The sequence below is a fragment of the Ahaetulla prasina genome, chromosome 4 (genome assembly GCF_028640845.1).
Source record: "Ahaetulla prasina isolate Xishuangbanna chromosome 4, ASM2864084v1, whole genome shotgun sequence".
Lineage (NCBI taxonomy): Eukaryota > Metazoa > Chordata > Lepidosauria > Squamata > Colubridae > Ahaetulla > Ahaetulla prasina.
In genome coordinates, this window is record NC_080542.1 from 49,919,860 (window position 1) to 49,937,241 (window position 17,382).

Consider the following 17,382-nt stretch of genomic DNA (forward strand, 5'->3'; position numbering starts at 1 on the left):
TGGTGGAATAAGGTATTTTATTGATTTCAGAGGAATGAAGAACTCTTCTCGTAAAATACCTTTGGACACGCTCAACAGTATTGATATCGGATATATGGTATGGGTTCCAGACAGGTGAGCAGTAATCAAGAATTGGCCTAGCAAAAGTTTTATATGCTCTGGTCATTAGCGCGGTGTTTTTGGAAAAGAAGCTACGTAGAATTAAGTTAACAACTTTTAGAGCCTTTTTAGCTATATAGTTACAGTGGGCTTTGGCACTTAGATCGTTAGATATAAAAACTCCAAGGTCTTTAACTGGGTGGGGGTCATCAGTGAGGTAATGTCCATCAAGCATGTATTTAGTGATTGGGTTCTTTCTTCCAATATGTAGGACTGAGCATTTGCTCTTGAGTTGAAGTCCACAAGTCTTAAAGTTTCCAAGGTTAGAGACCCCTGCCTTTGTTTACATAGGGCATAGATGATGAAATGGTAGAAGATATCTAGAGCAGTGCTACAGGACAACAAGGAGCAAATCTAATCATAAATGGGTAAAGGCTTCTATTAAGGACTATCTTCCCCTTCATGGATTACAGCGAGACAAAACATACTTATTTTTCTACTCTTATAAATAGTCAACCAGTGGTTCTGTTTACAGCAGCCTGGTGTTTCCTTGGATGGATGGAGCCAGAACCCTTACACGAGACAATTGTGAAGAATACTTCATGCATCTGTCAGATAAAGTTGATTCCCAAAGCTCGCTACCTGGCAAGTCCCATGGAGATGACTGAGGTGAGGCCTGGCTTTATTATTTAGGAAGAGTTTGACCTTGTTACTTTGAAAAAAAGCAGAGTCCTTGGGGATGTGAGCTCAGCCACCTGTGTATTAGACCAAGGTCCCTCCTGATTAACTCAGGCTTTCAGGAAGATAACAAGTACTTGGGTTCAGGCAGTGATCAGTACATCCTTGAGAGAGGAATCTTCCTGTTGATGCCTAAGGAGGTGATGGCCTGCTCTCTTCTTAAGAAACTATCACTGGAGCCAACTATATATGTTCTATTTCCAACCTTTCCTTTTCAGAGTAAGTTGATAGTTTTAAATGGAAGATTGTGGAAAAAACAAATTATCTGGACTATTAGCAATATCGGACCTAGACAGCATTATGCTTGTGGATGACCTCTGACAGAAACGAAATGATTGAGGGACTGCATCCATTCTGACTATCCATTATCACTCAGTATCTTTCAATACAGTGGTGAAATCCAAATTTTTTTACTGCTGATTCTGTGGGCATGGCTTGGTGGGCGTGGCAGGGGAAGGATACTGCATAATCTCCATTCCCTCCCCACTTCAGGGGAAGGATACTGCAAAATCTCCATTCCCAACCCACTCTGGGACCAGCCAGAGATGGTATTTGCTGGTTCTCCAAACTACTCAAAATTTCCGCTACCGGTTCTCCAGAACCTGCTGGATTTCCCCCTGTTTCAATACCATTAATCATGATATACTTCTGAACCACCTCAGGGGACTGGGAATGGGGACCACAATGTTAACAGCAGTTCTCTTCTTTCCTCTAGATCTCTCTTCAGTCAATGTTGATTGGGGGAGAGGTTTGTCTAATGACATTTTTTTTTTTGCAGAGTCCTCCTTTTTGTGGGATCCATCCATGCTCTCCCCAGTCTGCTAGTATGCTGATGAGACAATTAAATATTTCTATCATGAGCCAATCAAGTAACACTTTCGGGGTTATTCCTGAAAGTATCTGGAGGCTTCAGGTTTTAGGATTACATGTTTTCCCTCCTTAATTCTCAGTGAGGTAGCACTCCCCCTATGTAGACGTGATGCAAACTTTGAGGGTTCTCCTAGGCTTGTGGTTCTTCTTTAAAGATCAAAAGGCAGCTGTGAGTAGTTGGCCCTTTGGATAAATCCATTTTATCCACCAGTTGCATCTTTTCCTGGATCAGGAGGCACTGCTTACTCCTTGGTCATGTCTTACACATTGGAAAAAAGAATCTGAACACTAAATACAAGCTCGATGAACATTATCTTGTAGATGACCCCCACCCCATTAAAGATCTTGGAGTTTTCATATCAAATGATCTAAGTATCAAAGCCCATTGCAACTACATCGCAAAAAAGGCTTTAAGAGTTGTAAACTTAATCTTGTGTAGCTTCTTCTCCAGAAATACTACACTACTAACCAGAGCTTATAAAACATTTGCTAGACCAATTCTTGAATACAGTTTGCCTGTCTGGAAACCATACCTCATTTCGGACATTAATACAATTGAGCGTGTCCAGAAATATTTTACAAGAAGAGTTCCCCACTCCTCTGATTACAACAAAATACCTTATGCCACCAGACTTGAAATCCTGGGTTTAGAAAATTTGAACTCCGCCGCCTTCAACATGACCTGAGTTTAACTCGTAGAATCATCTGTTACAACGTCCTTCCTGTTGAAGACTACTTCAGCTTCAATCACAACAATACACGAGCACACAATAGATTTAAGCTTAATGTGAACCGCTCCAATCTTGATTACAGAAAATATGACTTCAGTAACAGAGTTGTTGATGCCTGGAATGCACTACCAGACTCTATGGTCTCCTCCCAAAATCCCCAAAGCTTTAACCAAAAACTCTCTACTATTGATCTCACTCCATTCCTAAGAGGTCTGTAAGGGGCATGCATAAGAGCACCAACGTGCCTACCATTCCTGTCCTAATGTTCCCTTTGATTGTATCCAATTTCATATAGTTATTACATACTTATGATTATATTTATGCTTATATATCGTATAGTTATTTCATGCTTATTCTTATATATACTGTTGTGACAAATAAATAAATAAATTAAATTAAATTAAAAAAATCTCCTGAATGGATTACTGCAACACATACTATGTGTTCCTGAAGACTACTCTGAAACGACAACTGGTCCAGAATGCAGTAGTGTGAGCAATGATTGGTATACTTCCATATGCCATTGCTCTATGAGCCATAATCGCCTCAAATGGGCTTCTTCTTCAAGGTGCCAGGTTATTCTGGAGGAAATAGTGTTTTTGTTTTTTCCACTCCTAAGCCAGGAAAAGGCTTAAGATATGGAAATTAGTTTTAAACCTTATTCTCTGACACCATATAACCTAACATGGGAAAATATTAGATCAGTGAAGAGGGTAATAAAGTACACTTTCCTATTTCCCCCATCAATCCTACATTGATGCAAGGACATCAGTACGTGGGAGGGTATGGGAGATGTCAATGCATGTAAAAAAGGACAGGGCCTTGACTATTGGAATTACATCTGCCACTTTGACATCATCCTGCTGCCTATTTGTGCCAGCCTGTCATAGGACCCTCTCTTGTTCCAGATTGGCTGGGTTTCTGCAAAAGCTTTGACCAAAATACACTTGTAAATTGTAGCTGCAGCTTGGCTTAAATGGGACTGAATAGAGATACTACCAGCTGCCTGGAAGAAGTTAAGACAATCACATTCATCCCCCTTTCTCCCTTTGCACTGTGGGAAGGTAAGATGAACTGTACACATACATCAACACATTTTTTTCCTTGATCAGAGTCATTTGCAAAGCCTAATGGATCAATATGCACTTTCCAGTCCATCTGCAGGTGTTGGTGTAAGCTGCATGAGGTAATGGAGATTTAGCCAGGAAGGCAGCAGGAATCCAACTCAAACCTTTCCTCCCATTGTGAAAGAGCCTTGAAATATCAGCAGGGAGCAAGCAAGCTGCCCAAATGCTCAAACAAGCTACCCACAGGGGAACCAGGTTCAAGATCAGCAAAGGAGGAAAGCTCCATTGCCCCAGCCTTCAAACTTTGTGGAATAAATCGGAAAAACTCAGGATATGAAAATTAGTCCCAAATGTCATGTGAGCCCCTTTGATTCACTTACAGTTTAGGAAGACTTCAGCCCAGGTTCTCCTTCTCCTATGCATTAAAAACTGATGAAATATTAACAAAGAGGCAATGGTGCGGTAGGAAGGCAGGCAAGCAGGTCTGGCCACGGGGATTGCCGGAAAGGTGGGCAATCATGTTGGGGCACCCGGCCATGGGGAAGATAGCTAGTAGCCTACTCCCTTTCCCTGTGGCCCTGCCATGCTTGCCTGCCTTCCTGGTGGTCCCCCACACTCTTGCCTTCTGAGGTCAGGTCACCCATCCAGCTGGTGATGGGAGACACGCTGCTTCCAGCCCGGCCTGGCCAGTAGGTGGGCAAGTGGCCCTTCGGGGAGACGAAGATGGAGTGCTGGAGCTGAGTGGGGTGGCGACAGCAGTGGTATGGCAGGAGAGCAACAGGAAGAATTGAGCATCATCATTCAACAGATACATTATTGAACTTTGCAGAAGAAAATCCTAGAGATTTTGAAAAATGATTCTACTTCTCATTTTTTTTTTTATTATTAAATTTTTATACCGCCCTTCTCCCGAAGGACTCAGGGCGGTGTACAGCCAGAGATAAGACACAGAATATATACAATTAAAACCAACAATTAAAACATAACAAATTGCAAAAGGCTGATAATTTAAGAATTTGAATTTAAAATTTTAAGAATATCAATAAAACCCCAAATTAAAATCAAAACTATTATGCCAGTCCCGCTTGAATAAATAAGTGTGTTTTTAGCTCACGACGGAAGGTCCGAAGATCAGGCACTTGATGTAGGCCAGGGGGAAGTTCATTCCAGAGCGTCAATGCTCCCACAGAGAAGGCCCTACTCCTGGAGGCCGCCAGCCGACACTGTTTGGCGGACGGCACCCTGAGGAGACCCTATCTGTGAGAGCGTACGGGTCAGTGGGAGGCATAGGGTAACAGCAGGCGGTCTCGTAAGTACCCGGGTCCTAAGCCATGGAGCGCTTTAAAGGTGGTAACCAAAATCTTGAAGCGCACCCGAAAGACCACAGGAAGCCAGTGCAGACTACGGAGCAGTGATGTTACGTGGGAGCCACGAACGGCTCCCGTTACTACTCGCGCAGCCGCATTCTGGAGTAACTGCAGCCTCCGGGTGCACCTCAAGGGCAGCCCCATGTAGAGACCATTGCAGTAATCCAACCGAGACGTAACCAGAGCGTGGGTGACTGTGCATAAGGCATCCCGGTCAAGGAAGGGACCAAGCAAACTTGGTAAAAAGCCCTCCTGAAGACGGCCGCCAGATATTCATCAAAGGACAGCCGTCCATCCAGGAGGACACCCAAGTTGCGAACCACCTCCTTTGGGGCCACTAACTCGCCCCCAACAGTCAGCTGCGGATGCAGCTGACTGTACCGGGGTGCCGGCATCCACAGCCACTCCGTCTTGGAGGGATTGAGCTTGAGTCTGTTTCTCCCCATCCAGACCCGTACAGCTTCCAGGCACCGGGACAGCACTTCGACCGCTTTGTTGGGGTGGTCCGGGGTGGAAAAGTACAGCTGAGTATCATCAGCGTACAGATGATAACTCACCCCGAAACCACTGATGACCTCACCCAGCGGCTTCATATAGATGTTGAACAGGGTAGGCGAGAGAATCGACCCCTGAGGCACCCCACAAGTGAGGCATCTCGCGGACGACCTCTGCCCCCCTGTCAACACCGTCTGCGACCGGTCGGAGAGATAGGAGGAGAACCACCGATAAACGGTGCCTCCCACTCCCAATCCCTTCGGCCGGCGCAGCAGGATACCATGGTCGATGGTATCAAAAGCCGCTGAGAGATCTAATAGGACCAAGGCAGAGGAACAAGCCCTGTCCCTGGCCCTCCAGAGGTCATCCACCAACGCGACCAAAGCCGTCTCCGTGCTGTAACCGGGTCGGAAGCCGGTCTGGAACGGGTCTAGATAGACAGCTTCCTCCAGGTGCCGGGGGAGCTGCCATGCAACCACACTCTCTACAACCTTCGCCACAAGGGCTGGGAAGTGGCTCACCAGGCTAATGCAGCCTGTTATTAACACACAGCTGCCTGCAATTACAATTACTGCAGGCTCGAGTCCCACCAGGCCCAAGGTTGACTCAGCCTTCCATCCTTTATAAGGTAGGTAAAATGAGGACCCAGATTGTTGGGGGGGCAATAAGTTGACTTTGTATATAAATATACAAATAGGATGAGACTATTGCCTTACACAATGTAAGCCGCCCTGAGTCTTCGGAGAAAGGCGGGATATAAATTCAAATTTAAAAAAAATAATTAAAAAAAACAAAAAAAACAAAGCGAAGGTTGGAGACTGGACGATAATTTCCCAAAATAGCTGGGTCCAGGGAAGGCTTCTTGAGGATAGGTCTCACCACTGCCTCTTTCAAGGTGGCGGGGAAAACCCCTTCCACCAAAGAAGCATTTATAATCCCCTGGAGCCAGCCTCGTGTCACTTCCTGAGTAGCCAGCACTAACCAGGAAGGACACGGGTCCAGTAAACATGTAGTTGCATGTAACCTCCCCAGCAACCTGTCCACGTCCTCGAGAGCCACAGAATCAAACTCATCCCAAATAGCCTCAACAAGACGTCATCTCGGTTGGATCATCGCAATCTTGGTATAGATAACCGTTAAACTCCTCAGCTCGTCCCTGTAAAGGGTCATCCCGTCCTTCTTGATGGAGGAGGGAACTGGTCACCCGAAACAAGGCGGCCAGGTGGTTATCTGCCGATGCAATGAGGGTGGAAACGTAAGAATGTTTCGCCTCCCTCATTGCCACTAGGTAGGTCTTAGTAAAAGACCTCACTAGTGTCCGATCAGCCTCAGAACGGCTGGACCTCCAAGTACTCTCTAGGCGTCTTCTCCGGCGTTTCATCTCTCTCAGCTCCTCGGAAAACCAGGGAGCCAATTGAAATCTACGCCGGGTCAGAGGCCGCAAAGGCACGACACGGTCCAAAGCCCCAGCCGCGGCCCGTTCCCAGGCCGCAATCAGTTGAAATGTATGTTGCTTTCTGTACTGGAAACTCTTAAATATAGTATTGTTGCAGTCTTTCTTATGATGACTATTAACAGAAGAGCAAAACTAACAGAATTTATAGTTGATATAACCGCACCATTAATTAGAATATGAGGACCAGACATAGTCATCATACTGAGGTCTAATAAAGTGAGAGGATGCAACCTCCCAGGCAGTGAATAATTTTGTATAAAGTAAGCAGCCATGGGATTTTTGCTTGAACCATAGAACCGAAGGACTGGAGAAGTATTGTTTATAGATCATGGCATGGCACCAAAAAAGGGGTTCTTTTTAAAGCAAATCACAGGTATCACTTACATAAAAAGAGAGATTCAAGAGATCAGTTAAAAAATACTTTCCTCTTGAATAATCTTATGTGGCGGCCTTTGGAGTAAAGAATCTGATCTTGGATTTGGGGGTTTCCCAACTCTCATCACTTCCAAAGCTATTGTTCATTGAGAAATTAAATCTTGGCATGGTAAGCCTTGAGCTGTTTTTCTTAAACAGCAACCTATATCTTTGAAAATAAAATAAATTCTAATTAATTCTAATTAACAGCTTCCTTGGCACCATGGAAGATGAGGAGATTTTTTTCCAAGATCTTCTTTAATCAAAGGAAGGGGAACCCAATATTTAATTAAGTAAGAAGCTTGATGATTGATGGAAAATCACTCCTTTTCTGCCAGTTAAGGTCAGTTCTTACCTGGTTTGATGATTGGAGAATCAAACCAGATTCTCCTGGGTAGGAGAATCATACTTGAAACATTCTGGTAACTGTTGGCTTAAGGAAGATTTGGTTTGGAAGCACAGGCAAGTATAGCATTGTGCTTTGAAAGCCCATAGATGTTGCAACATATGATTTTGCTCAACTTTGCTTAGAAATCCTGCTACTAGCCTGAATGTTCCTTAATCCCAGTTATGTGTGGACAAATGTTTGAACTGTTGGCAGATTGACTGTTATGTGAAATGTGGAAAGATTATGTGTTTGCAAACAAACAAGCAAAGAAAATAATTACCCAGAGCAGGCTGCTCTGCATTACTTCCTGGGGCTGTGGATGGCAAATGCTCTGGATCTTGTTCAAATCTTACCCAGCACCAGATGTCTCTGAATTCACATTTCATTTTAATGATATAAACACTTTAAACTATCATAACATTTTTATGGGCTGGAATTAGGATGATACTTGAATTCAACTTTTGCACATCTGCCAATTGTCTTAGTTTGGCCAGATTAGTCAGACATTTGCAGTGAGTGATTTCCCTAGAAACCTGCAACTTAGGTGAGAAACTTCCACAGCCTACTGCTTGAATGGTAGCAAATGGTGGGTGGACTTGCTTCAACGTATCTAAGAGAGAAAGAGCTCTGTGGTCTCAGACGACTTCAAGAGGACAGACTTTAAACCCCATAAATTGGTCACTAGAGCCTTCTCTTTGGCCACCTAATGAGAAGGAAGGACTCACTGGAGAAGAGCCTAATGCTGGGAAAGATTGAGGGCAAAAGAAGAATGGGATGACAGAGAATGAGGTGGCTGGATGGAATTACTGAAACAGTCGGTGTGAACTTAAATGGACTCCAGAGGATGGTAGAGGATAGGAAAGCCTGGAGGAATGGGTTGCCCATGGGGTCGCAATGGGTTGGACATGACTTTGCAACTAACAACAACAACAGAGCCTTCTCAGGAATGTTTCTGGCATTCGGAGGTAGAATGCTTTTGAATCTATATCCCATTCTGACAATAATCATTAATATGATGAATGCACTGATTCTTGCTATAAAAGCAGTCTACATCTTAAGTAACACCACAGCTAATGCTCATGATTACAAGAAGTATAAACTGTATAAAGATGTTTTTCTCTTCTGGACTGTAAACCATGGGCAGGCAGTGCTTCATCAATTATATTGAAAGTGCTTAGACATACAAGTAACTATTCTCAGCTTGTCTTTGTCTTAACACAAAGGCAGCCTGCAATGACACTTTGGGGTTCTATTTCAACACCACTTTAATTCATCCTTAGTGAAGCGTGCAAACCAGCGCTGAATGAGGAGAGCACATCTTTGTCCTTATGTCTTGGCCACTTTTTACAGAGGCACAATGGAGAGCATTTTAACAGCTGCATTACTGTTTGGTTTGGTGGCAGCAGTGCCTCAGATAGAAAGTCCATACAGAGAGTGGTAAGGACAGCCAAGGAGATTGTAGGAAGCTTGCTTCCCGTTATTCAGGATAAGCGCTATGTGCTTAAAGCTCAAAGCATTGTTAGAGATTCCACACACCCACTTTATGGTCTGTTTCTGTTTTTTCTCTCTGGGAGGAGGTTTCAAAATATTTCTAGTAGGACTGCCAGATTCTGTAACAGCTTTGTTTCCTATGCCATCCATCTGGTAAACTCTGAAGATTTGTTTTTCTCACTATGTACACGTATACATCCAAACTAGACAGTGTGGCTTATCTGTATCATATATGTAGGTATATCCATTATTTATATTCATTCATTCATTCTGTCATGGTTATGTGGTGTATATTGGAGGTGGTGAACCTTTGAGACCTGTATGCAATGAAATTTCATTTTATGTATGATGATTAGTGTACATTCAAAGTAACTCCTCTCCTCTCCTCTCCCATTCCATTCCATTCCATTTTATTTTATTGACATTTCCTTTCTTGTTGGTCATTGTGTGGAGTAACTGGCATACCTCTCTCTTTGATCACTGGTTTCTACCTCTTAGCTGTTTTTTGATATTTGTATCCTAGAAAAGAAACACGCCCACATAAAGCTTGACCATTGCTGTGCTTTACATGCCAAGAAATAAACATTATGTGGCTTCCTTTCAGGGGTGAAATCTACTTACCTTCCCAACTGGTTTGGAAGTTCACAAGCCATGCGTTATGTGTGGGTGCCGACCCTCTGCATATGCACAAACCCTTCTGCACGTGCGCAGAGGGTAAAAAATAGGTTACTTCCTGGTTAAAACCAGGAAGAAATGACGACCGTGCGGGTGGGTGGAGCCTCATGTCGCCATCGCTACCGGTTCTCTGAACCACCGGCCGCCATCGCTACTGGTTTAGTCAAACTGGTCCGAACCAGGAGCATTTCACTCCTACTTCCTTCTACCTGTCTCATGAGCATTGAGCTACCTGTCATCATGAGCAATACTGAAGCATTGGTTTATTGACTCCTCTGCATATGTGCAAATCAGTGTGTATCACAGGTTTGGGGAAGTGATTGTTAGTTAAAAAAAAACAACAGTAAAGCATTTTAAAAGTTCACCAATTGAAAGAGTAGGCCTGTCTGCCTGTCTTTTTAGCTGTTGAAACTGATAAGTGTTTTGCTTGTTGTACCAGCTAGGAATGTGTCAAATACTGGTGAATCTCCAAAAGTGGACTTCTTCAAAAGGTGTATCAATAGTTCATTTGTCATCAAAGAACTACTCATGGAAATGAAACCTATTGGTGCTTGCTTCCTAGAATGGGCGAAAGGATTGACGAAGCAGGCGAATCCATCGATCAGTAACTGATATTTTGTAATAGCTCTCTATAAATGGTGTCAGGGTGTGATAAAAATCGCTTGTCAAATTGGTAGTTTTCAGCCAAATAGAACATCTGGCCAGCATCTTACTTTAATTTTCTCACTTTGTCATGTTTAACATTTGAATATCTCATGCTAGCCTATGCTAGAATGCTCATGGTATATTTCATTTAACAGGAGCTGTGGGTGCAATTCAAGTTAAAAAGAAAAAATGAACCCTGAATCCTATTGGTCTACTGTAGCACACAGTCAATAGCTATTTAGGGAAGGGAAACTTCCTGCTGGCTTCATGGTCTCCTTTTCTCCACTGCCAGAAAAACAGGCATCTCTGCTGACAGTGATGAGAAATTGTACTGACAAGCCATTTTACCACAGTCTGACACCACTGCTGGAGAGCCATTGCAAAATAAACTGTGGCAGGAAGAAATCCAAGATAATCTGGCATCAAAATATTTATATACCACACTATGACCTCTCACTGAATGCATTGGTTTATTAAGGAAAAGTGCAGCAGAAAAGGTGCTCCAAAGTCAGAGAAGTGGTGTTCCTGCAACTGACCCCATTCATCATTGCTCCTTATTGAGGTACTCCAAGAATCCACCTTCCGTCATGTGGAAGCAAGGAAGTCAATTAATTGCAGGACATAAATCAGACGTTAGAATAAGACGTGCCACTGGTGCAAGGAGATGGAGAAGGAAACCCTTTCATACAGGCAGGCAGATATCCAGAAGCTTTGACAGTAGGAGCTTCTTAAGTGGACTTTTTATTTATGTCCACAGCTGCTGCTTTTTAAATCATGCAGATTTCCAACAGGAATGGCTTTTGTTATTGCTGATATACATTACATTAACAAAAGGAATGCATTTTTTGCTTGCTGTATGTGAGTTAAAACATATGCTGTATGTGGGTTAAAAGGGACACGGTGGCTCAGGGGCTAGGACGTTGAGCTTGTCGATCGAAAGGTCGGCAGCTCAATCGTTCGAATTCCTAGTGCTGCCATGTAACGGGGTGAGCTCCCATTACTTGTCCCAGCTTCTGCCAACCTAGCAGTTTTGAAAGCACATAAAAATGCAAGTAGAAAAAATAGGGACCACCTTTGGTGGGAAGGTAACAGCATTCTATGTGCCTTTGGCATTGAGTCATGCCGGCCACATGACCACGGAGATGTCTTCAGACAGCACTGGGTCTTCAGCTTTGAAATGGAGATGAGCGCCACCCCCTACAGTCGGCAACGACTAGCACGTATGTGCGAAGGGAACCTTTACTTTTACTTTTATGTGGGTTAAAGATAAAGAAATTTGGGAAACATTTAGGACTCCAGCCACTATGTGTTATCCTACAGAGATGTTGCTATTAAATGAGATTTTTGAAGTGTTTCTGTATACATCTGGATATCCTTTGGGGATGGGGAGAGGGGGAGAAAATAGGGGGATAGGGATAGGGAGGAAAAGAGCATGATTATTTGAATCCCAGTCATTCCAGGATGCAGCATTTCTTTTCCTCGTTCCATCTGCGTATGTAAACATATGAAGGTGAATGTATAGCCCAAAGGACAAAGCTGGTCAAACTAAATCAATTTCAGAGTTAAATTAATATTATCTGATCCTAATAACCCGCTCTCCCAGCGTTTCTAACCAGGTTTCAGCACCAAACGCTTCTGACTCTGCACCAGGACAGCGTTTTACTAAAAGCAACAGACTCCGAGAACCTTCTTACCACACCTTTGCTGAATGTATCCAACCCAAATGGAGTCATTAAAAGGACATTCTTAGTAAGCTGCAGCAATCACCATGGAAAGCAAGGGAGGAGGCAGCTAAAATATGTTGATCTTAGGTTGTTATGAAGATCCAGTTTGGGAAAGTCTCTCGTGCTACTAATGATGCAGAAAGTGTCTGGGGATGATTAATGGAGCTGTCAGGCTGTATGGAGAATGGTGTGTGTGCTGAGTGACAGGAATTGGTACCCTGAGTTGGAACTTCTTTCATCAGGAGCTGAAAAATAGAAGAGAGATTCAAAATGGTACCTTTTTAAGCAGACCTTGCTGAGTTGCTTGGAAAATTTGCTAATGTTTGCTAAAAGTTTGACCTGCGAAAGTTGTTAGAGATAAGAACTAGATTATTATTCCAAAAGTAAAAATATGCCATTAGGATGGAAATTTAAACTATCTTGGTTAGTTTTTGAAATTCATTTTTGAATTTTGAAAATGTGTATTGTATGGTATAGATTTTTCCAATTTGGAATGAGATTTTTTTTTCCAATTAAAACCATTTTCACCTCTTATTACTTATTAGTCCTGCAACTTGAGCAGATAATTTAGTAATTCTTTCTATACCTTCTATAATCTTCTCTCTTTTCTTCGTTCACACATGCCCCTTGTCCATATACCCCATAGTTTTCTAATGTCCAGATGTTCAGAGGAAAATCTTATTACATGAAGAATCTTATAGCATCTTTCAAATCAACAGCTTTATTTTGACAAAAAGCATTTGTGGACCCAAGTTCAAATTGTCAAATTAGGAAGAAAATGAAATCAAGATAGGAATAGCACTTAGAATTATATGATACTTCATAGTGCTTTACAGCACTTTCTGAATGTTTTACTGAGTCATCCATCATATTGTCCCCAACAATATGGGTCGTTCTTTTACCAACCTTGGAAAGATGGAAGACAGAGTCAACCTCAAACCCATCAGGATTGAAATCCTGGCTGTGGGCAAAGTTAGCCTGCAATACTCCATTCTAAACACTGTGTCACTAGATCATGAAGGTAATCACAAGATTTAGTTTAATGGTTGACAATTTCACTGTTTTGTGCTACACTGCTGTTTCTTTGCTTATCAAATGCAAATAACAATCAGGACCCACACAATTCCAGCAGACAAAGAATGAATCTCTTCGGTAGGAAGGAAAAATCTTTCTTAAAACAAATTTCAGTAAGGAAAAGTGGTTGGGAGCAAGACTGGTAGTGCTTGTGAACAAAACCAAAATAGAGAGAAAATGCTCTTTTTCTCTTTCTGCACCTATCGTGTTTTGTTCTTGTTTTCATTCTTCCATTCTGCCTCTCTGTCTGACACTCAAATAACGAAAGTGAATGAGGCAGTTGGGTGGAGCACATAAGAAAGTTGGCACTCAGGGCAGAGAGGCACAATCTTAGAAGGGAGGCCAGTGGCTTCATGAAAATCCTTACGAGGCCCAGTTGGCAGATGTTTCACATATTGCTCTAGAGATAGAAAACTCATTGTATACAATCAAATTAATACATTCATGATGATTGCATTAAATCAAACCTTCTAAACATATGAGTTTCCTTGACATATCAGACACTACAGAAGCTGATCCAGTCTGCCTCAAATGAAGTATTAGAATTGCAGAGAGTTTGATACGGTTTCCAGAAACCAAATTCATGGACATTCTGCAGTTTAATAGCTGGATGACCATTGGACACCTAAAATTTCTGCCACCTTTATTGTAAAATTGTCTTCAATTCAATGGATGATTTTTCCAGGTCTGCAAGAGCCCCATCATCTGCTTCCTCAACTACCGTATGTAAAATAGCGTTGTACATGTGTAGATGGTCTACATAAAAACAAACACAAAATTGTGTGCATTTTAAAAAAATGAAGCTACTATGTTTGAACCGCTTTATTTTCCTTGGCACGGGGAGATTTCATGCAGCTTTGCCCCTCGCTACCCAACATTGAAGCAGTAAAAATGCTTTAAAATCAACAAGCAAAAATACAACACCAGAGGAATCCCAAAAATGTTGTGTTGCTGCGACACTGAAATAAATTGTTCATTCCACATGTCCTTATTTAACATAAAAGCACAGAAAAGAAATAGGAGATTCTAGGTCCTACCCTTAAAAACAGGTTTTGGGGTACTATACATTGAACATCAGCATAATAGGAATATTATGGATTATGGGATTGCATGATCTGGGAAAACCCAAAAGTGTCTAAAAGAGTGAGTGGGTGCATATATAGGAATAACATGATCGATTACATGGGATCTTCACTAGATGGGAGCTGAAAAAGTCAAAAAGTTGACCACAGCTACAAAATCACATTGCACAGCATTGCACATGGTTCCTGATTATTCTGGGTACAATGTTAAGTGCTAGTTTTCATCTGTAAACCTTTTTCATAGCTTGGTACTCAGGTATTTCTAGGTCTGCTTAAACCAACTGGATTTGGCTAGATCAATAAGATCATTTTGGAACAAAGAACTAATAATCCGTCCCTTTCAAGATATAAAGGGGGCTGAGGTAAAGATTCTGCTTTCAGTAGCAACACCAGCCCTTGGTGGTCTTCCAGTGGAAACAGTCTTCCAGCTGAAAACTGACTAGCTTTTTTGTTTAAAATTAGTAATATATTAAATTGAATATGTTGAATTAATATAGCATTTTGTTATTTTATGCTATATGAATTCTAGAGATTTTTAATCAGATGTGCCTTGGATGTTTTGGTTCTGTTTTTGAATAACTTGTAAACTGCCATGGGTCATTTTATATTGGCAATGGAATTTAACTATAATAAAATAAATAAAATAATGAGTGGGTGCCTCCTTTGGGATGATCCCAGATTAGTTTGAGAATGCAAAACATCAGCTTCAGTTTTTCCCATAACATGCTTCCTGGTATCTAGAGATTGAGCAATATTACTGTAAATGAGAAAAAAATGAAATGGCATGCATGCTATTTGAATTGGCAAAAGCACCTATGACACAACACTTTGTCTTTTCCTGCCTGTGATGATGTGCAATATACAATGTGCAATATACAATCTTAGTAACAATTCTTTTCACAACCTCCCATCCTTCTGTATCCTCTGCCTTTGCTTGCTGCTTTTATTATGTTTACCGAAGTGCCAATCAAAGATAGCAGTCCAATTTCCATTCTCCATTGACACATATTTTAGATCAAAGTTAACAATAAGCCTTAGCACACAGTGGTACCTTAAGCTCAGATATTGAAGTGGCATGTGTTGATTTGAATTGGAGGGGGGGGGGCTGAGAGAGCAGGCAAGACTCAGCTTCTTAACTTGTAATATTACGACACTGTATCCATATCATTTCTTGAACTGGATCTTGCTTCTGCTCCAGTACAAATCAAAAATGATATTGAAATGTCAATTCTAGTGGCCTTTGTTTATCGCAAAAAGATTAAATAGGCATGTAATGTACTAAAAAAAAAGAAAGAAAAAAGCTCTGAAATTGCTTTTATGTTATCTTTTGGAAGGAAGGAAGATCTCTGCCAATATGCATGTGAAAGTAACACACGTATATGTTAAAATTTAATAAATAATAAAAATTCTGCAGCAAGATGAGTAAAAGTCTACCCTAAGAATCATTAGTTTATACCATCTAACCATCTCATTAGTTTGCAGTTATAGTGGACTCTTTTTTATATAAGAGAATCCTGCAGGATTCTGGATTGTCTGCTAAAATTATTTTGAAGTACATGAGAATGAGAACCTGGCACCTTTTTAAAATATCTTAAAGCAACTGTGCTTTTTCCTGGAATTGCATAATGGGTGTTCACACTCCTGAGTGCTTTGAAGAACCCTATAGACCTAGTGTTTAATATATTCCACCGCTGATTTTAAATGGACATTAGGAGAAGCCATCCTGCTGGAGGATCATGGGCAGCTTGCCTAAATCCTATACACCAGGATTTTAAAATGCAGTCATTCCTATTACATTAAATAAAGAATATAAATATAAGTACAAACTTACGTACTTTGCTAAACTTGTAGTCCTTTAGCTGTGCTGATCTATAATTCATCTATAGTTCTCTTCAGGCATCTACAGACAAGCAGTTTAGTTGGGTGTCCAAAGCATTCTAAACACTAGAACAAAAGGATAATCTGACTGTATGGAAATTTACATATAAGAACTTATTTAGATAAAGGGTTGATTGATTGATTGATTGATTAGATTTAGAAACTGCCTGATTCCAGACTGACTACTTAAAATGGGAAAATAATAAAAACAGCCTGAGTATCTTGACAGACTATGCAATAGTAGCATCAGGGCAGAAAAATAATAAGACTATAACAAGAGCCTAAACAGACAAACAAATAAACAAGGGGCTGGCTCAGTAGCTGTGCATTAAGCAGTAGTATGGCTATGTAACCAACTTCAGAAATAGCTACAAAAATATATGCAACCAAATAAAAATTGAATGCACCAATTTCCACACCAAACAAGAAGACCTTCTGCACACAAAATCCAATCATGCTTTTTATAATTTTGTGAACAACAAGCTTAAAGACTCAAGATCCATCTCATCACTAAAAGGATCTAATGGCAAAGAATATAATGATGAAACAGTTAAAGCAAACCTCTTTAACACATTCTTCGGCTCAGTCTTTGTTAACAGTAATGGTTCATACCCATCACTCCCCAGTCGTACCAACAATGAGTACAATGACCTAACACAAATAGATTTCACAGAAGATAATGTTGAAAAGGTCCTTTGCAAACTGAAACCATCCCTATCTATTGGACCTGATGGACTATGTGCATACTTCTTAAAAAAGCTTTCCACTAACTTAGCAGAACCCCTAAGCATAATCTTTGAAAAAGCTTTCATGACCAGCTCCCTTCCCAAACTTTGGTCACTAGCCACGGTCATCCCTGTCTTCAAAAAAAGAGACCCCAGTCTAGTTGAAAATTACAGACCAATCTCTTTATGCTGCGTCACCTGCAAAGTAACGTAATCAGTCATCAACCAATCCATTACCCATTACCCTCCACCTAGAAACAAACAACCTACTCTCTAATAAACAATTTGGTTTCAGAAAAAAAATTATCCTGTAATTTACAACTTCTACACTGCAAAAACATATGGACTACAAATCTTGATCAGGGCAAAGCAATAGATACAATTTACATAGACTTCTGTAAAGCTTTTGTCTCTGTGGTACATGACAAACTTCTCCTAAAACTAAAATCCTACGGCATCTCCG

General features: G+C 41.3%; 1 protein-coding gene across 1 annotated transcript in view; it reads right to left on the bottom strand.

The window, feature by feature from the left end:
- Positions 1-10,227: 10,227 nt before the first annotated feature.
- DCAKD (dephospho-CoA kinase domain containing) overlaps positions 10,228-17,382 on the bottom strand; it is a 34,945-nt gene continuing 27,790 nt past the window's right edge. The window contains exon 6 of the mRNA XM_058181789.1: positions 10,228-12,405. Within this exon, the coding sequence (XP_058037772.1) occupies positions 12,244-12,405 (162 nt within the window). The 3' untranslated portion in view covers positions 10,228-12,243. The remainder of the gene's footprint in view (positions 12,406-17,382) is intronic.